Source organism: Charadrius vociferus, unplaced genomic scaffold, assembly GCF_000708025.1.
Source record: "Charadrius vociferus isolate BGI_N301 unplaced genomic scaffold, ASM70802v2 scaffold178, whole genome shotgun sequence".
NCBI classification, from domain to species: Eukaryota; Metazoa; Chordata; class Aves; order Charadriiformes; family Charadriidae; genus Charadrius; species Charadrius vociferus.
The window spans coordinates 1,371,769-1,392,466 of NW_009649717.1; the positions used below are offsets into that span (position 1 = coordinate 1,371,769).

The 20,698-nt window shown below is 37.0% G+C and overlaps 1 protein-coding gene across 1 annotated transcript in view; it reads left to right on the plus strand.

Annotated features, from left to right (window-relative positions):
- The window catches only part of ARHGAP10 (Rho GTPase activating protein 10), a 112,643-nt gene that overhangs the window by 16,924 nt on the left and 75,021 nt on the right, over positions 1-20,698 (plus strand). The window contains exons 5-12 of the mRNA XM_009890759.1: positions 2,191-2,292; positions 5,496-5,606; positions 7,655-7,759; positions 11,609-11,738; positions 13,253-13,359; positions 15,032-15,126; positions 18,977-19,058; positions 20,195-20,237. Of these exons, the coding sequence (XP_009889061.1) occupies positions 2,191-2,292; positions 5,496-5,606; positions 7,655-7,759; positions 11,609-11,738; positions 13,253-13,359; positions 15,032-15,126; positions 18,977-19,058; positions 20,195-20,237 (775 nt within the window). The remainder of the gene's footprint in view (positions 1-2,190; positions 2,293-5,495; positions 5,607-7,654; positions 7,760-11,608; positions 11,739-13,252; positions 13,360-15,031; positions 15,127-18,976; positions 19,059-20,194; positions 20,238-20,698) is intronic.

Sequence of the window (20,698 nt, forward strand, 5' to 3'; positions counted from 1 at the left end):
GTGTTCATGAATGGAAAATGCTCTGTTGATCATAAATCATTACAGTTCAATAGTACAATGAGCTTTGTGTAATTTTATGGGCTTCTGAGAAGTACATCAGATGTCCCATCCAACACACAATAAAAACTTCGTCTGTAATATAGAAAGTGTTCCAAGGCAAAAGAGAATTAGTTCTAAATGTAAGTTATTGTCATAGAACCAGCTGTAATGAATGGATTATTTCAACAGTATTTTGGGTGCTAAAGAACGTTGCCTTTTTGGGGGTGAGAATTCCTAATACTTTAAATTATCTCATGATCTTCACTCATTTCCTGGTCAGAATTCTGCCCCTGATGTTTCTAACATGACAAGTTACATTCAGACAGACTACATCTTGCATTATTTTTTTTGAAGGTTGTTGCTTCCCTTGTGTCCCTGCATACTGTTTCTTTGAAGTTGAAGCTCTTATTTGTGATTTAGCCATTTTTTTTTTTGGATGGAATTCTTGGTGACCTTGAATAGAACAGTCTTGCGTAATTCTGTAACATTTAAGTAAAAATCCTCAAAAAATATTAAACTCTTTGAATATTCTGAACTGAGTATTTATTCAATATAATCAAAGTACTGACACTGGAAATACAACACTGTTTGGCTCTGAAAAGCATCCAGTAGTGAAATGTATCTGGAACATTGTGTAGTATTTGCTTTAGGAAAAATTTACACTCTACCATTACAAAGTGAAAGTCGAATCTGCTGCCTCCCTTTTTCCTGTATCTTACATCCCCTGGTGATGAAATGGTCCAAGTTAGGCTTATGAAACAAACAAACAAAGAAGTTTAGCTCCATAGTGCTGGAAGCTGAGATCCTTATGCAATTGCCCCTTAGTAAAACATGTTGCTGCTCTAATCCCAAACTACGTGTGTAGAGTTTCTGGCTTTGCCTATTTTGAGGTCAACAGCACTCTTCCGCCCAAATGGAAATTTTGCTAATATATAAACAAAGATTTCCCCCCACCCTTCTTTCTTCCTAATTTCCCATATGGTAGTATGTTGTCTGTAATCACAGTAATAGGATATGCGTATCTTAACGTTTCTCAGTTTGTAAGGAACATTGTAGCTGCTTTTTAAAAGGAAGTTCTTAGACTCATAAGGGAGAAAAAAAACTAGCATTTTTGGTAAAAACCCTTCCTGAGAAGCAATTCTAAACAGCTTAGATCCCCTCTTTAACAGAATACCGTCTTCAGAATCCAATTGTTCAGAGAACAAAAATATGTATCACTTATACTATATATGGTATTATTAAAAATGAAAGGTTAAAAAAAAAGAGCAAGTATCTGTAGAGTCAGTTCTTGAATATGTAATTTAATACTTGATTTTACTTTAGATTATTTTCAACTGCAATTAGTTACACTAAAAGTAGCTTCAAAATTAGTTGATTTTATCAATACTAATTTCTGTCTTAACACACAGAAGTAGGATACAAGAATTGAGGAAATAAAAAGGTTGTTTTACAATGCCTTCTACTAAATTAAATATAAGAATTTGGATTTCCTAGAAGCATTTAATGGCTGTCCGTCTTCCAGTACATTGCTTTTGATGGTCAAATAAATGGATTTGCATGTGCAAATGATATTCATATGTGTCTGTGGGAGTTTCTCCTTTGCTAGCATGATTTTGTTTTACGGAGATATTTCTTTATTTTCCTTTTTTTTTTTTCGTGGGTGCAACAACAGTTTGGTAGAAGCAGGAAATTCAGCACAGAGGTCTTTGAATGGCTTTAAAAATCAAGAAATCCTGTGGAATATGGAGCTGCATTCACTTTGGGTTTTGAACTGTGGAACTGTTGGAACTTTTCCCCTGTTGATTATAGAAAGTTGTTTTTTCAGTGAAACTGGTATTTCCCTTGAAGTCTTCTATTCAAAACCAAGATGTCATGGATGGTGCAATAAATCAAGAAGAAATGTTTTTTTTTTTTTCATTTTTAACTTAGAAGATGTAAGCATTCGTGTGATAACCTTCACCATAATGATGAAATGGGATTTAATTTCAAGTTAGCCTTGAAATTAGTTTTAAAAATGGGTTGGAAACATACTTTTCCTCAGTTCCTTGGCGCTATGATAGGTTGTTTCTCTTTGTTTCTGATTAAGTAAGATTTTAAAAGAAGAAATATTTTTTTCTATATAAATGAATGTTACTTTGTTTCTGTGTCTAGGAGGAAAAGAAAAAGTTTGATAAAGAGACAGAGAAGAACTACAGTTTGTTAGAAAAGCATTTGAATTTATCGGCTAAGAAGAAAGAGCTACAATTACAAGAGGTATTGTTGCCTCTCTTTTTTTTATGCAAGCTAATGGCTTTTGAATAGGTAAATATATTTTATGCAAATGCAAAACCAGCATTCATAGTGGTAAAAGAAAAATTTCTGTCAACTGGAAAGGTTGGTGAGAAAATCGGTATTTGCTGAACTTAGTGGCGTACCCCTACCGTTTTCTGAATCGAGGGCCTTAACTTGGCAGGTGTCTAAAGCACTGAACATCACGTTAATCTTTTTTATATAATTAAGGGAATAGCAAAGTGCAAGTATGTTGTGAGAAACTCTGCATTTCTTATGAGGCTTTACCATATATGTAATTTGTGGTGCAATGTATGTATTTACTAAGTGTCCTGTGTTAATGCTTAATGTAAAGTACAGCAAGACTTGTATTCCTGAAGGAAGTGCTTTTGTGCCATTTTTTTTTCTTTCTCGTGTTTTGAAGATCTATTTTTTTCAAGTAATGCTACAAAAAAGTTTGTTGACAATTTATAACTTAAAACCAGATCTGTTTTGCCTGGCATTCCTTCTGTCCCTGTGGGTTTATTATCATCATCCTTATTTGTAATAGCTTTTATTTCTCAAGCAACAGCAAATAGTACGTGAGAAGACAGCAGATAAATCTTGCAGAGACTTGCTGTAGGCAGAAGGATTTTTTTTTTCAGAGAAATGTAATTATGTCAGAATTATTAATGCTTAGTCTATTAATACCTTGTGTCGTTAAACACTGACTGTTTTCCTCAGAGATAACTCTTCTCCCTGCTATCTACCCCACCCCAAATAATTGATGCCATTTTTCATCAAAAAGTGGTTAATGTAAATGGGAAGTAGCTAGGAACTTAAGAGCTCTAATTGTTCACGAGTTTCACTAGGATGTTACTTCTCCATAGTGTATTTGCAGCACAGGCCATCATGTGCATGAACAAGTGTCTTCTGGGGTGTTGAGTTGTCCCAGTGAAGTCAATGGGCATTGCTCATGTGTCAGGACCTGTACCTTTATCAAATTCATCAGCTGCCAAAGAACTTGATGCAAAAAAAAAAAAAAGGAAAAAGTATTAATTATGATCTCTTTACTTGATGACATTGAGAACCATATTTCACAGTCTGAAATGAGACCTAACCTCAATGGGAAAAATAAAAAATGCCTGTATGAGGCATTTTGAAGCTGTATCAAATATAGTCTGAAATTTTAAAGCATGTGTGAAGACTAGAATGAGCAAACAGATTTGTTGTAAATGTCCTTCGAAGTTGCATGAACAAAGATTCTGAAACTCTTTAGTCTGGCTCTTCATTTGTGCATTTAATTTTGGAGTATAAATGTATAAGCAAGTTAAAAAAAAAGACTTAGGGCATGTTGTCAGAGTGCTAAATAGGAAAAACTTTCTTGCACAAGCTTAGAAAATAGGTGGGTATAATTGCACGGTAGCTTCCTAATTTAGTATTCTACATGGCTAGTTGTGTCAGTTTCTGACTGAAGTAAATAAAGTATGCAGGTATAAATTTGACAAAAATTTGATGAAAAACATGCCATGTTGGCGAGTGTGCCTTACATTAACGTAGCCTTTGACTCTCTTAGTGGAGGGTTATTCCTGAAATTTCACTGCGGCACGCTGTGTGTCTTATTTCTGTATGTGTTTGGCAGTACACAAAGTACAATGTAACAGAGAGCAAACTTGCTGGATGCGCAGGGCGCCTCATCCCTCAAAAACCTGAGGAGAAATGTGATAATTTATTTACAGGGGAACTGAGAAGAATTAGTAAAATGGCCGTGTTGGGTATTGTATTCTTGGGGGAGGATGGGGAAGCAACCAAAGCAATAAACAACTGAAAAACAAAGGAGAGAGATAGAGAAACAGGCTTACGTAGGGCTTTGGTGTATGTAGGGCAGTCTTACTATTGATTAGCCAGATGTCCTAGTAGACCCACTTCATGGTCTTTTTCTATGGCTACCCTTCAGTACATGTATGTATCATTAGAAGCTTTGTGGACAACTCAAAACAATTTTTACGTTGCATGGTTTATAGGATGCATCGAAACGGCTTGGCTCTTTGAAACACGTTTTCTTTCTGATGTGCATATCAGTGCTTTATTTTTTTTAATGGCATTCGTTGTTGTGCCCCTTTAATTGCTGACAGATTTCTAGCACAGAGCAGCAAAGCAAAGCACGTCTTAAGGCAAAACTGTCTTAAAGCTAATTTGACTTATCCTCTTAAAGCGCAGCAGTCACTGTTCTGTTTGAAGAATATAGTCTCAGTATTTGAGAGAGAGCGTATGATAGTAAGTCTGGTCCTTTCACCCAGCTCTTTCTCCATTCCCTTTTGTAATTTAGTGTAGAAGCATTTGGTATTATCACATGGGCAAAGACTAAGTGTTAATCACATGGAGTATCCCTTTGTAGCCTTTCTTTAATGTATTTTAATACAGGTTTCTGTTACCCAGTTCTTGAAGTTTTATAGTTCAATGAGGGCACTTGTACCATAATAACTTAATGAAATAATACACGTATGCTAAAAAGTTAAATATTTATGTACAGATGATTGGCTGTTCACCATCAATACGGTGTTGGCATTTTACCAAAGCTGAGCTAAAAATCAGCTGCAGCTAATAAGGCTGCATTTTTAAATATTTGATGCTCTGTGGAAACTTGTGAAGTGTCTTACCAGTAAGTGAACTTTTTTTTAATTGCTTTTCTTGACAGTCAGAGTGAGCACAGGTATGGGATGGGTACAATAGCATTCTGGATATTTACAGCAGTTATTTGGGTTATGGAGTAAAGCTCACAGTACCAGCAATGTGGTTTTCAACAGTAACATTTTCTTTTAGTTTGACTGAAGACATGATTTTCCCCTTGTCTAATGGAAGATGTTGCTAGCCCCCTCTCTCTCTTTGGGCAGGTACCTTTTCAATGCTATTAAAGCAGTGCACAAGTACCTGCTCTGATGTATTTGGCTTGGATTCCATAGAAAAGGAGCTTGAAGAAGAGGTGTTATTTCTAAAAAGTTTAGCCTTATGATTCAAAACAGCATATGTTATCTAGTAAAAGGGGATTGCTGCTGCCATTTAAAAGTAAATGAATGAGCTGTGTCGTGAAGGAACAAATCCCAGTCTGGAAAAATCTTATCGCTTGCCACTTGTATGCTATACATGTGTCATTTTGAAGCTCTCTGCAAAATGTCTTTGAAACTTCATTAGCTGTATTCTGTGTGCAGGCAGATAACCAAGTGGAGCACAATAGAAAACACTTCTACGAGCTGTCCCTCGAGTATGTGTGCAAGTTGCAAGAGATACAAGAGCGGAAGAAATTTGAGTGTGTGGAACCTGTAAGTACCAGTGAATTCAGCCTGCCCTGTCATTCATAAGGAACAGAGAAGGAGTGCAATTGGACAAAAGCCAAGGAGCTCTGTTTTCTGGGAAAACGTATGCAATTGTGTGACTTAAAAGAATGTAAAACGCTCGTTACATCTGTGCAAATTCCTTGTACAGAGACGCTTAACCAGGCATCTCAAAGCTTACCTCAGTAATTACAGTTGATTTGGATCCATTGATGTTGATTTTCAGAAAATGCGTGAAACCTTGGACTGTACTGCAAAATCTTTGCTTTATGGTGTGAGTTAAAATAGAGGATTCACGAAGACGATGTTGGGGTCAGACTTTTTGCATTTGTTTTTTTTTAACCATGGAAATGTTATTCCTGACTAGTGTAAGGAATTCGGTTTTCAATGTGAAGGCTGCACTTATAGGCCGCTAGTGAAGAAGTGCGGACATAAAGTAATTGAGAGGGTGCTGCGGGCTAAAATGCTCATTATCAGGTAGTCTGATGTATTTGATATCAGTTGCAATTGAATCTGTACAGAAATCAAGGGGTTCCACTGAATTTCAGTGAAAATCTTACATGTAGTGACCAGACTTACTTAAATCTCTGAGAGGAGCTTATTTTAAACTTTTCTGAAATGTGTGTTAGCTTTGTAGTATAAATGCAACTTAATGAATCAACAAGAGAACAGTAAGTATAATACCGAGATAAAGGGAGCTTGGATTGTAGAAGTGACTTCCATTCATTCACGCTCTGAAGTCTGGTTTTGGGCCAAGTCTGTCCTTTTATTCTGATACAATTATTTTAATGTGGTAATGAGAAAAGTCCCAAATGACCCCAATCAAAGTAGTTGGTCGTTATGGAGTTAGTGAGCTGTGTATTTTAATATAGCTTATTCCTGTGTGAAAAAAATTGCTAAAATCCTTAAGTGGGAATAAATTGCTTAAAATAGCTTAGCATTGTTCAAGAAATAGGAAAATGTTTGTGATTTTTTGGGGGGGATTTTTTTTGTTGTATATGTGTTGGTGTGTTTTGTTTGCATGTGTTTGGTTTTTTTTTTTATTTTTCTAGTTTTTAATATTTTTTTTTTAAAATCCCAGATAGTTTTGCATTTAATTCTTGTGTTTCAAACCATTTGAAGTTTCCTCAGAGCCCGACTAAAGTCTTCGACTTATGTTTTTGAAACATGTCCCTTTCTCTTTTCTGAAAGCTCCCTCTGGATGGGGCTGAACTTTATGTTGCTCAATTTGTATTTGAAGTTTACACTAGTTTACACTACATAATACTTTAAATTTATGTGGTTTTTGCATTTTTTGAAAATGGTTTATTTGCGTATGACTTCAGACTTTGTTAAATATGTTCTTCAGTTTGTTCTGGTTATTAAAGAGGGTTCTTTCCTGTGTTACTTCTTTCCAACAACTTGAACCGAACAGGAGACGTAGACGGCACAGCATCTCGCCCTGTTTCCAACAGAGTAATAACTCGTTCTTTCTTTTAAATTGAAACACTGAAGTCAGAAACTGCAACGTGGATCGTTTGCTGGTTCTGACAAAAGGTCAGAAAAAGCAGTGATGGGTAAAGTTACCGCAGGGAAAGCTTCCTTCTTCAAACAAACCAGTTGACTATTATGAAAGTCTTCTCAACGTGGTCATTAGCAAGGATGGGAATGACCAGGGAAATGGTGACTAAAAGTCAGAATGATCATTACCTCCTTGTAAGCGAATATTTTATTCCAGACATCGTTGGTATCAGACCAGCTGTAGGAAAACATTACACAGAAAAGTTTGGGAGATAGGCAATATACATTGCCTGTGGTCAACTTTAAAGTAGAGATCAGTTGTGAAATTTCAGAGACAGGACCACACAAAAATGTCTATATACATAGCTGATCATTTGGATCTAAATAGTTATTCATAAATTGTAGGCATTAATGGAATTTTTTTAAAAAAATAATCATTTTGTAATCTCTGATCTTTCCAAAAAGGGCTATGTGCCGCAATCATATTCTGGTAAATGGATATTTTCATTCTAACAAGTCTTTTGTTTGTATTTCAGGTGTTATCATTTTTCCAGGGTTTGTTCACTTTCTATCATCAGGGATATGAACTTGCTAAAGACTTCAATCACTACAAAATGGCCCTGCAGATAAATATACAAAATGTGAGTTGAGATTGATACCTATGCCTTTTCTTATTTTTTGAGTAATATCGCCAACTTAAGTTACTGTATGGCCAATACTTTCCTCGGTGTTAGTGCGTTGCCTGTGAAGTTTGGGGATGTAGCGCCATCTCCTGGCTAACCAACCACATCACTGAACACACCGCCACTAATTCCAGTGACTTCTGTCATTTCAGTACTCCTCGAAAAAACAAACACCGAGTAAAACTCCTTTTTCCTTTTTTTTTTTTTTTTTTTATGGACACATGACACAAGGATTATAATGAAAGAGTTTAAAAACAAATGAAATCTGTTAAAATGTATACAACACTGGAGAAGTCAAAGGAGAGATAATGAAATGCCAAGGTTCTGAGTGGTTTTGGTGTGTTTGAAATCAAGCATGTCATGTCTGGGGGTCATTGCCTGATAGGGCTATATTATCCATAACTAAGAAAAGAAAAGAAAAACTGCAGGGCTTATCAGCATTTTTTGGCATGTCTGTCAGCAGTGTGACTTGGAGTTTCTGTTTGTCTTGAAGCAGCCCTTTCAGGCAAGAGCGTCCCTGTTGGTTTTGGGTGCAGAACTGTATAAGGAGATTTGGTGTTAGCACCCATAGTGTATTTGACAAAACGATGTGTTCCTTCAAGGGCAGGCTAACCTGTTAGCCCACCACTAGTTAGTGTACCCTCACACCAAATTGCCCAGTGCGATCTGCTAAGGACTGGGAGAGCAGGAAGCAAGGTGGCAGACTGAAGCAGTGGGACTGACAGAATCACTAGTCAGATGGTCTGGTTGCTTCCTTGAGATTTGTTGAAGAATAAAACTTGCTCAGAGGAACTTGGATATGCCAGAGGCCTGATGGTAGGGAACAAACTATGTACATTACTGTGAACAAGCAGTTCATGATGGTGTGTCTGTTTTGTTAACCTCTAAGGGCACCTGGAATTAAGACACAAAAGCTACTTCTCAGAGTTTGCATTCTATTTTTAGAAATGGCTTAACTAGCAGACAGTAGCAGAGAGGATTACGGTTGTTGTAACACAAAGTGACATGATTCATGTGTCATGATACCATTCCTTTAACTTTCTTCCCATATGTTTACATCTCAAGTTTCTTCTTGAGCTGTTGTTTGGTTTGGGTAGGGGAACTGAGTAGTGGTAACTTCATAAGCAGACTTTCATGGCAGAAGTCAGTGCCTGTGGAGGAAATTTCGGGACAGACTTGCTACTTCTGTGTGCTTAGCTTAACAAAGTAAGGAGCAGCATGGAGCTGCAGTGGATAGAGGGGAGCTGATACAAGACGAGCAAGAAATGAAACATAAGAGGGAAGCTGTGATAGAGTTTTGAAGAGCTGGATTTCAGATTACGGATGGAAAGCCACTGAAGTGGTCTGAAGAAGTGATAAGAAAGTAAGCTCATCTCAACAGCTGCATTTTCAATTGACTGAATGATATTATAGTGTGCCCCAGGAAATCCAAAAGAGATTGAGCATTACAGCTAAAGTTTTATGAATAGACAGAAAGAATGACCTGGATTTCAAAAAGCTGTAGAGAGAAAGAAGGCAAGGCTTAATAACTGTCTGAGGTAAGAGGAGAATAGAAGGAAGCATCTAAAACATGACACATTCTCCACTGTGTTGAAGATGAACAAAACATCCCAAAGGAAAAATGAACTAGGGCTTGGCAGTGGTACAGCCGAGCTGCTGGCAGAACACTCCATTGACATGCTAGAGATTGAAGGGTACTAGTGCAGAGAGCCTAGCTGGATATGGAGAGTGATTTGAGAGTTGCCAGTATAGCTGTAGTAGTTGACTTCCCTTTCATTTAGGTTGTCTTTACTTTGAGAATTATACTGTGGATTTCCTCTCTACACCCTGCCCCAGACCCTGCCTTCCTCTCACTCCTCCCCCATAATGAAAGAAAGAAAAACCCCCACCCCAGCCTTGTAGCCCAAGCTCTAGTAAGCTGATTCTTCCAACAGTCTTATTCTTTTGTAAAATTCCTGCATCTCCAACTAGATTAACCCGCACTCCCAGGACTTTTCTCTTGTTATCTCAGTTCTGTGCCCAACCCCATACAAGGATCCTTGCAGCCGCGACCATCTCCTGCCCTGCAAGCAAACCTGGCCTTCCCTGGGAAGAGGAGGCAAAGCCATGCTATGCTGTGGTTTACCTCTGGTTAAGCTCAGCTTTGTCACAGCACAAAGGAAGAGAGAAATTTTCTTGAGGTTTCTGGAGGCCATGGTGCTCCCAGGGTGCGTTTCACACACTCAGATTTGTGATCACTGCACAGCTAAGACAAAGATCCTGTCAGGATCATTTAAAACATCTAACCTTGGGGTGATCGGTGTTCAGACAAGAAGGTTTAGATATGAGCAATCTGTCGCTATCAATTTTTTTGCCTTTGTTGTGAGTACAGAGTGTATTTTTTTTTTAATGCAGCTCTTCTAGGTAATTGTGAAAAGGAGCTTAGGAAATTTTTTTAAGCCTTGGAAATGTGCAGGGTCTAGCTCCAAAATTTGCAAGCATATGTGACCTGAAATTGAGATAATAGATATGGGCAGGATTCAGAGCGGTTGTTTTGCCTGGAGGTAAAAAGGCAGTTGGTCTTAGTCATCACCTAAAGAATATCTTCATCTTTCTTCTATGAAATGTATGGGTATGGGTGGCTGCTCTGACCAGTTTGCATGAACTGTGTTTGTGCTCTTGACTAACTTCTTCCAAACAGAAATCTGGAATTTGCATGTACAGATGGCCAGTCAGGAGCATAGTGTTAACTGTCCGTGTACAAGAATGGATACCTGTTTATATTCATGATATATGAATACTGTATGTTTGTCGGGGGGGGAGGGGGGTGGTGCGGGGAAGAGGTGAGGCAACATTTTTCAGAAGCTCATCCATTGTCAGAAAAATAAAGGTCCTCTCAGAAAGCAACAAGACACATAAGCATGCATCTGGGAAGTATGTGCTTTCCTCAAAACACATATACCAACTGGGGAAAACACCAGCTTGGAATTTAAATGTATGTTTTCAGTTTGTGCAATTTGGGCACATGGGTATGTAGAGAACACTAGGTATTACCATGATTGTTTTGTTTTTTTTATTTGATCATTGGCCAATCGCCAGTTTTTTTCAGACAAAACTGAAGAGTTTCTTATGTCAAGTGTAAGGTGCTCTGTTGTTTTGTGTAGTACTATTGTATAATTTGTGGATGGTGTCATTATTTTCTGATTGGTTTTACTAATATTCTAATAAATATTTCTCTTGTGGCTGCTTGCAAACTTTGGAATGAGTGACATTTGGGAATAATAATGAACTGGACTTTGGTTGTGGTGTTTATTTTTGGGTTGGGTTTTTCTTTTTTTTGCATGCTTCTGCTTGTGTATGATCAAAACATTTGGCATGTGTATAGTCTCAACAGGTGTACACTGTTGGTGACCTTCCTGTCACTTTTTTCTCAATAACCACAGAAAATCCTCTCCTTCCTGACAACTAGTAGGAATCTCATGAATTAAGTCTACATCTGTAGTAATATTTTTCTAAGGAAACTTGAGTATTCAAATCCACAGTCATTTTGTGGAAGTATTTCACTTCTTTCTGAACAGGTCAGCACACTGTTTTAGAAATCTACTCTTTCCACAGTTACAACAGCTAATATCTCAACCACGCTTTAATTCTGAAGAATATGGTAAAACTTGAAGAGTAAATGTATATGGAAATTGTGCACTGACTGTCCTAAAATGGCCTGAATCATTCTCTCATTTTATAAATAACTATTGTAGCTCCTATCTGCCAGGAAAAGTAAGTCTTTCTTCCACTCTCTCCACTAATGGGGTTTTTGCCATCTTGTTTTAGACACGAAATCGTTTTGAAGGAACAAGGTCAGAGGTAGAGGAGCTCATGAACAAGATCAGAAGAAATCCTCAGGAACATAAAAGAGCAAATAACTTCACGATGGAAGGCTATCTCTACGTACAGGAAAAAAGTAAGGTGTATTTTTTATTCCTAAAGTGGCCATATTGTGCATATAGACAAGTTTTATTTCTACAGGTAACGTGAAGACGCAAGGAATTTACAGTTTATTAACCAGAGTCATTTGAGTAAATGTTCCAAGTCTCTAATGGCAGTATTACTGCAGCTTGTAAAAAGAGCATGGTGCTCAAAGTGTGACAGTTCGTAGCAAAGGGAAGTTTTGTTTGACCATTAGAAGTGTTTCATGTTATGTTTAATCTCTTACTAATGACCTCCCATAGAACTGCCAAACATTTGTCAGACAACAACATGAGTGGTCAAATTAGCCTCTGAAAATTGGGCTAGTTTAATACGATGAAATTGGCTGTCATTTCCTTAGTTCAGTGATACAGTTTCATTACCTAATTGTGATAATAGGGTGAAATAAAGCAGGCTATACGCTAGGTAGCTAGTGTCGAAAATCTTGCTGCGAAGGTGCATGTCATATAAATCTTATCTTGTCAATACTTGGACCAATTATAAATCTTTCTCACGCTAGTAAAAAAGCTGAATAAGATGCAGAGCTCTTACTGCCTAAGGAATGACCACAAAATAATTTATTTTTGGTTTGTTTTTCTTTAAAAAACATTATGCATAAATCATATTTTTTAAATGTGTGCCCTTATAGAATGGTTGCTCATTCTGATGAGAGATTTTACTTTTATGATATCTAATTTGTTACTGTTTAAGTAGAGATTTTTGTAAAATGTTCCACAAATTGAAGATTCTACAACATTCTTGATGGAAACATTGGTATTCCGGTGTTCAGAAATAAGTTTTAAGAGAACTAGCAGTAAAAAGTAAGAAAAATTGTTATTCTGTGAGATCAGTTCACTGGTCTTGGTCATCATGAGCTTTAGAAGCAGCTGAAAGGAGTCAGAAGAGGTAGGTATGCGTGAGGCTGAGTTGGGGAGGAGAAGGGCACGAGACCTTCCAGGTTAGGAGCAGTGAAATCCTCTGTCAGCTTGAACCACTCATGAAGGCCTTTCCTTAAGTAAAGGGCTCTTAAGTATTCTATGTAGGGTGTGCAGTGATGAATAGTTAGGAGTGAGTTTTGGTCTGAGTTCAGACCTTAATCAGTAGATAATGTAGAGCTTGCAACACAGGCGCATTAATCTGCGGTTATTTAGCTTCAAGTTACCAAGTGTAAAACTAGGTTTCCATGTTCTGCCTAAATAAAGTTTCCCAGGGATGTTTATTTTATAGGGAAAAAAGATTTTGTCTGTAGTAGTAAGACAGATATGTTAATAATTCTTTCCATTTGTCATTAAGCTGAAGTGTGAAATACTACCTATATCAATTTTTAGAATAGTGAGCAGTGGTTAGTATTTCTCTTACTTTGTATAATGTTCTTAATTCATACCTTTGTTTTAAATACTTCATTATTAGGAATTAAGTAAGTCTCTTCAGTATCATTTTGGAAAGCAGGAGAAGAAAACACACAAACTGGAAAAAGTACATACTATTTAATGCTTCCATTTTATGTAGGGCCTGCTCCCTTTGGTTCCAGTTGGGTGAAGCACTATTGCACGTATAGGAAAGAGACAAAGAAGTTCACCATGATCCCATTTGAACACAGATCAGGAGGGAAAGCTGTAAGTATATTTTTTTTTTTTTTATATTCTACTCTTATACTTGCCCTGTATCAAGATCAGAGGATGTGTCAGATTAGATGTATCAAGTACTTTCCCTCTCTTCCTTCTTTCCCCAATTTTTCTTCTTTCTTCAGTCTGCCATTTAAGGACATTAACCTAAAGTAATGGATGGATTAATAGATAAAAATTCTGCAGACTTTTCAATTGCCTCCTTTTAGAAGACCAGAGAACATGGTACAGATAACACGCAATGTTTCACTGTTTAGAATCTGGTTTATCCATGAGGCATTTAACTTGTTAAAGTATAAATCAAGAAAATACAATGAACTTAGAAATTTCTTTTTTACATGCTCCAGTTAGACTTTACTTTCAGAGATGTAAGTACTAGAAGAGGGACTAGAAAAGAGTGTTTTAATAGGAATATAATTTGTACGGACAACTGAATGTAATTTCAGATATCTTTGATAGCATCTGAAATATTCAAGACCCAAGACTCTGTTGATCTTTTAATGGCTTTAACTCCTATAGAAATAGTTGGGAATTGAGGGCACTCAGCACCTTCAGAGATGATGGATTAAATGAATGCATTAATATGGATGAAATGCATTTTGTTGCAAGGAAAAAAGATGTCTGAAGCTGGAAAATAATGCTTGAGTCAATATTCCTGTAAATGCAGCACCCTGCCCTATCTTCAAATTTGGTTAGAAAATCATGTTGGAATTTTATCAGGGTATTATATCCCATTAGTCTGAGCAGGGGGGAGATGGCTTTCATCATTTTGAGGGCTGTGTATATTTACAAATATATTGAATTTGGAAGAATCTTTCAAAAGATCTGGAAAACCTGCCATAGTGAAAATTAGTGGCATTTGGCTTCCTTAATCATTTTAGTACTTCTATGAATTTTTTATCCTGATTTACTCTAACTGTAATAAGCCATTTTAGTTAATATAGTATGCGTATAAGCATTCAGCATTCTAAAACACTTATGAAGCCATTTTTTTGCTGTATTAAAAGATGTCCCATTTGAAACCTACAATGCAATTACTTCTTCAGTGACAACCTCCTGTGTCTGGAGATGTTGAATAAGACAAGACATTAATAAAATATACAGTTAATCCTGATTAAACCCAGTAAACTCACGCAGCATTTGCAGATGAATTTATTTGATTTCTGAATACTTAAGGGGAAAATATGATCCTAGTGTTGGTCTTGAAGAAAGTACTGGTTCTGTAAGACAGGTTACAGACAGTAAAGAACACTTACTTTGTTCTAGTTACTGTAGCAATAGCCTTTATTACGGAAATCTGTATCTGATGTAAAAAGGGAGAAGTCTCTTACACTCGTTGTGTGCTTATATTGTAATGTACGAAATCTTTATAGCAAAATATCTTTGTTAGTTTAAATTACCGTGGTGCCTGTGTCATGCTGTAAAGTACCAGGTAAAATGGACTCAATGTTTTTACTTTTATGTCCCATAAATGACTGTGGAATTTATGTGCTATTGTTCAGAGACCTGAACAGCAACTATGAGTGAATTCTTTTGCAAGTGTCAGCTTTCAGTATAGCTTTTGCCATTATTTTAATGTAAATTTACCTTACTTGGTTTGTATAGCTGGTTTACTGAAGCTTTCAATTACTGGATCAAGCATATAAAAACTTTCTTTTCACAGGGTGATGGGGAACTCTTCGTCCTTACATATTGTACCAAAAGAAATACAGACACTATAGACAGGCGATTCTGTTTTGACTTAGAAGCTTCGGACAGGTAAGCTTGTGAAACACACTGGAAAGGACTCTTTATAAGTAGTAGTTAATATTACTGTAAGATTACTGTTGTGTTTTCTTCTTATCTTTTCAATGCTCATTCAGACTGCCAATGGGAAACAGTCACTGCAGGAGCAGGCAAGCACTGCCATGGCTCACTGGATTTTCCTCAGTTGTGCGTAGCAGAAGCAGTGAGGGTCTAAACTGAAATGTAGACGTTGTCCGAGCTTACATAAAAGAAAAGCATAGAAAAAGTTAGAGAAACTATTATGAATTGCTGTTATCGTAGTGAAGAACCATGGCTTAAATTGAAGTCCATGTAACTATAGTGAAAGACTACGATAGCAGTAATAATTCATACAGTCATGACCATATTGTATCACAAGCCTACTTTCCAAAGTGACATGTTGCTGAGGGTTTGTGCTTGATTCTCAGATTGAAAATAAGATCATTGGGATTTTGAGGCTTTTTGTGGCTCAGTATTGTTGCCATTGCCTTTTTGAAATGCTACCGTTTTGTGGCTTTACTTCAAAAGAAAAGAATTGCTTATTTATTTTGCTAAAAGAATCTTAAAAGATTATAAATATTGCTTTTTGTCAGCAGTGTAGTCTTCCTTCATTTACGAAGGTGAGAGAATTCAACTTAAAGGATACTGCAAATAAGTATGGCTGTGGGAATGCCATGTTCTTTTGGTGCGGACTGTGTCTGTGCAGAACATGGTAGATAGAAATTAATGGAGTGTTGCTGAGTTTTTGCATCCACCCTTTCTGAGCTGTTTTTAACCGATAAATTTGCTCTTTACTTATACCAATTAATTACACTCTAATTTATCATGTAGTAGGTCTTCAAGCTTTGTAGGTTTTTGGTTTTTTTCCCATCAGATGCTCTTCAGTTAAAATGCAGTGTGGCCGATGCTGCCAGGGCCTTCTGCTCTATGATTGCTAATGGTCTGCAGATATGTCTGTGATAAGGAACACGTGCACGTGCACAGTCAGGGGTCAGAGGCTGTGCCTAGCTCGCGTGGCCTGTCAGACTGGCCTGCCTGAGGCATGCCCGTTTCTGTGACAAGCAATGGGTAAAGCAATGCGAAACTACCACTGCATCGGAAAACTTCCAGGTCACGTGGCAGAAGGCAAGATACCCATTTACAGTTCAGGTGGCATTTGTCACAGCATGGTTTGAACTTGCATTTTTGATTTGGTGGGGGGTGGGAGGTGTGTGTGGCTTAACTCTTCTAACACCGTGTCCCAACAGTAGGAGAGGGAGCAGAGATTTAAGGTCTTGGGTCAGTGTAGTGGTCAGTGCGAATACAGATTTCAAACTTCGTCTGATGAGGTTACTAAAAAAGTACTGTGAGAAATGTCAGTCCACCCGCCTCTGTGGGTCATCTCTGCTCAGTAGGGTATCTGCAGTTAAACAGAGATGGATGGAGACCAGTGTTTCCTTGATCCTGCAAAACAATTTTTCATTCTCTTTTCTGGAAAAGTGGGAAAAATCTAATCCATCTTTCTGTCCAGATATAATAGACACAACTGGTCCTCTGTGACCTTGATATCAGACATTTTTCTTTTAATAATATATGTGTGTAGTACGGAGATGTTCCCATGGAGATTAGTTCTGTGCTGCAGGCCATTAGCTTGTTTCCTTGGTATCAGTTCAGGGCACACTTATCCCTCGGCTTGTCCAAGTTAAAAAATAACATAGAGATTGACAGCTGGCCATGGGGTTTTCTTTGTTCCTGTGCTGTGGAAGGAGGCAAGATTGTAAAATTTTAGGAAGGACTTTTCAGTAGCAAATGATCAGCCTTGTGTGTGACTTGATCATAGTTTGGAGCTAGCTGAATATTTATAGATTTTTCTTTTAAAAAGAAAGCTGATACGATTCTTTTTTCTTTAAATTCTGATGCTTATGACTATAAGCTCTGAGGGCGCTAGGATCCTAGCCAAATCTCTGGAAAGTGATGTTTTCTCTGTTTCCAGTGCTCCATTATGTTTAGTGGAAGTGACTAATGGTAAATGTAGAAAAATGTGAGTCTTAAAGAGACAGCAGAGGTCTTTTGGGGTAGGAAAAAGACTCTCTATTGATACAGAGCATTATACTTCTGAAATACCACTTATTTTAATTTTATGAATACAGGACAAAGAGGAGGGAAGGTTTTGTCTCTTTTGACTTTAATTTGAAGGCAAATAAATAATATTTCATGGAGCATATACTGAGTTTGGTGTCTTGCCTCTAGGTGATACTCTTTGATAACTCGACAGTTATAATTTTCGTGAAAAGAAGTAAAGTTTGCCCTGCATAAAAATAACTCATATGGTTTTAGTTTTGACTAGTAAAAGGAAGTAGAAAAGAAAAAAACAAATCAGCACGTGGGTTTTTTTGGTTAATTTAGCTAATTACTTAGGGTATGTTTTTCTACTGAGCGATTAAGTTTGCATGTTTCTGATAACTGCAGCTCTGCACTACTAGCAGGCCAGTTTGCACAGAAAAAAGCTGGTATGGCTCAAGAAGCTGTTGCTTACTTTTATTACTAATACCAAGATTAGCTTATTTTGGTCATAAAGGTTATTAGTTGCAGAAATTGAGGCAAGGCTTCCTTCACCCACTCAATGAGCTCAATGTCTATCACTGAGAATACTAAGAGATGCCATGTTTATGGCTTAACAGTCTCCTTGCTTTAACTAATCAAAAGAGAATGATTTGCTTGATTGCTGCCATCTTCCAAAGTTATAGTTGGGTCTTCTGCGATTAGATTGGATTGCTAGAGGGTGTGTGTATGCCTTGCCCTCACAAGTTACCTGAAAAGAGATTTTGAGCAGGAGGTATTTGTACCTATGGAGTTCTATGCTGCAATTAAATTGTTTGGTTTTATAACATCTATGGCAAGGTGAAAACGAACTAGAAATGTCTCTAGTTTTAAAAATATGAACATAGGGTGTAGACTGTTACCATTTTAAGTATTGTGCTGGTTTTCTCTGTGCTGTTGTTTTCCCTATGATAACATTTTCCCCTACAGCTATTTTGCTACTTGAAGATAGATTTAATACAAAAGAGAAAAAGAGGGGTAGAATGTTATGAATTAATTCTCTGTTTCTTTACATCTCTATATAATCAGATTTACAAATTTGCCAATAGTATTGGCAGGCTGAATATAGTATTTTTTTTTTTAATTGGCAGAAAATTAATTACCTGAATAACCTTTTCTGCTTTTAACTCTCTTTGCTTTGTACACTATGCTGAACCACATGATTACTCTTTTTAGTTTCCTATTATATAAATACAAAAGTAGATTTATGTTAATCTCTGTTCACTAATCCCTACGCCCCACAGTTGCCCATCCTTGCCTTTTAGGAAAGTTACAGTAGTGGAGTTTTGTAATGAGATGTGGCGTTAAGACTTGATTATTTTTTATAAGAGATTGACTGGAAAACTATAATAATTGTTGCTGCTCTTGAGCTGAAGACTAAGCATAAAATATGTTGACAAAGCCGTTATTTATGTAATAGCACAGCAGCGCAAGAGTAAGTTTATTTAGAATTCACAAAACTCAGTAACTCCCAGCAAGTGTTGGAATCAACAAGCTATCAACAATGAACTATTTCAAATAAATAGTTTGCAAATTACATTCACTTCCCTTTTTTCTCCCTATCCCTCCCTATTTCCTACTGTGTGTTTCAGTTCTATGCCTTTTATTTTAAAGATGAGCAGTGTGCAGTAATTAAGGGAAAAAAAACCCCAAACCTGACTTTTAGGGCAATGGGCTTTTGCTTGTAGTCGGAAGTAGAATTTGACAAGGCAGTGCTTTAACTGCTGGTGAATGCAGTTACTCTGTGTGGTTGATACTTTTGCAGGCCTGGAGTTCCTGTGACCATGCAGGCGTTTTCTGAGGAGGACAGGAAGCTGTGGATGGAAGCCTTGGATGGAAAAGAAGCTGTACGTGGCATTTTTTTTAACGTTCCTTTGTAGCGTAATGGAGAAATTCTCTTGCCCCCCACTTCCTGATCCCATTTATACTTTAATAAACTGGGATTATGTAGTTTGCGAAATGACAGATTCAGTGAAGAAAGAATAAAAGTGAAATAAAACTCAGAAGAGTAAATCGGTAAAGCTCAGCATAGATACTGTTAATGCTGATATGAGAACTGTTAATGCTGATATGAGGTATTTTTCATTGTAATGACAGCATTGATTTTTATAAACGGTTTGTCATCACGATGATATTGGCATTCTAGAAAATGTCTAGTATAAGCATGCCCACTTAGCCTTACGCTGACATACTGCATTCAAGTGACAAGACTTGTGTGAGTTAGTTATATGGCGGTATTATAATTATTTTTTTTTTTTCAAACTAGATCTATGGGAACGAGGTTGTACTTGAATTTGCTTAATTTCTGGTGCACATCAGGAAATGGGTCTGAACTGCAGAATTGAAACATGCTGTGGATTATCCTTACAATCATAAATAATATATTGCTCTTGATCTTGTGGGCCAAAAAATAATGGGGTTTTCTAGTCAATGACAGAGTCGTGTCTGTCCCCAGTAGCCGACTTTAGCAGTAGGTTTTATTGACATCATTGTTGTAAAAATCTTGTTTTATCTGCAGAGGTGTTTATTACCATCACATATTGTCTGAGCTGGACTCTCCAATAAGTTTACAAGTTCTGGGAATGCTGAGCAGGAACATAATTCCCAGGATTCATCAAAGCAGTTCGCAACGCTTTGAGTGAACTTGAACTGTGGGAAATTAACCTGCAGAGAAACGTAGGAACATGGAGCACATAAATCACAGTTAATTTCAGTGGCTATAACTAACATTGTTCTGCTCCCCAAGGAAGGGTATTTGTTGAGAATTTTTAGAAAATTTCCCTCCTTAAAAAGTGCAATTATCTGCTTTCTGAGGGGGCATGGAGCTCTCGTCCTGCTGTTAGAGCTGTTGTAGTTAGAGGTGATATGTTCTAGCTGTACACAGCTGTATTTGTGCCTTCTGGGCATTAAGATTGGGGGTGTCTTGCTTCTGGTTTCACAAAATTCTTTAAAATAATTTGTCTTTTTACTCTTTTTGTATTAGCTGTTCATCAATTTGAATAGAGCAGACGCAAAACGAGAGGGAAGTAAGTATTTGGATTACTATTAAAGCTGATTTTTGTTCACATTTTATAGCTGAGAAAGGCAAGGGTAAATTTTTTTTTTTCTGTGGATCTGACATAATTAGATATTTTATTTTTAACCTTGAGTTCTGAATATACTTTTGTGGATTTTGTAATTAATGGGTTTTCACAGTAACACAGTTTAGTACATATGTAAGAATTGTAGGACTGGACATAAGCTAGAGAAACTAGTCTGATTGTTTTTGCCAATTTACTTCATGCTTGAAATTGACTCAAAAAAGGGTTAATCTGTATGTAAATGCATCACACTTTCTTAGTCCAGATTGTGTGTACACATCTGTTAGAATGCGTAAGAATGGTTTTCAGACCAATCAGAGCTGAACATAAAGGTCAACAAAAAACCTGAATGCATATATTTAAAATGTGAACCATAATATGGAAGTAGAAGAGATGGCTTTCTTTAA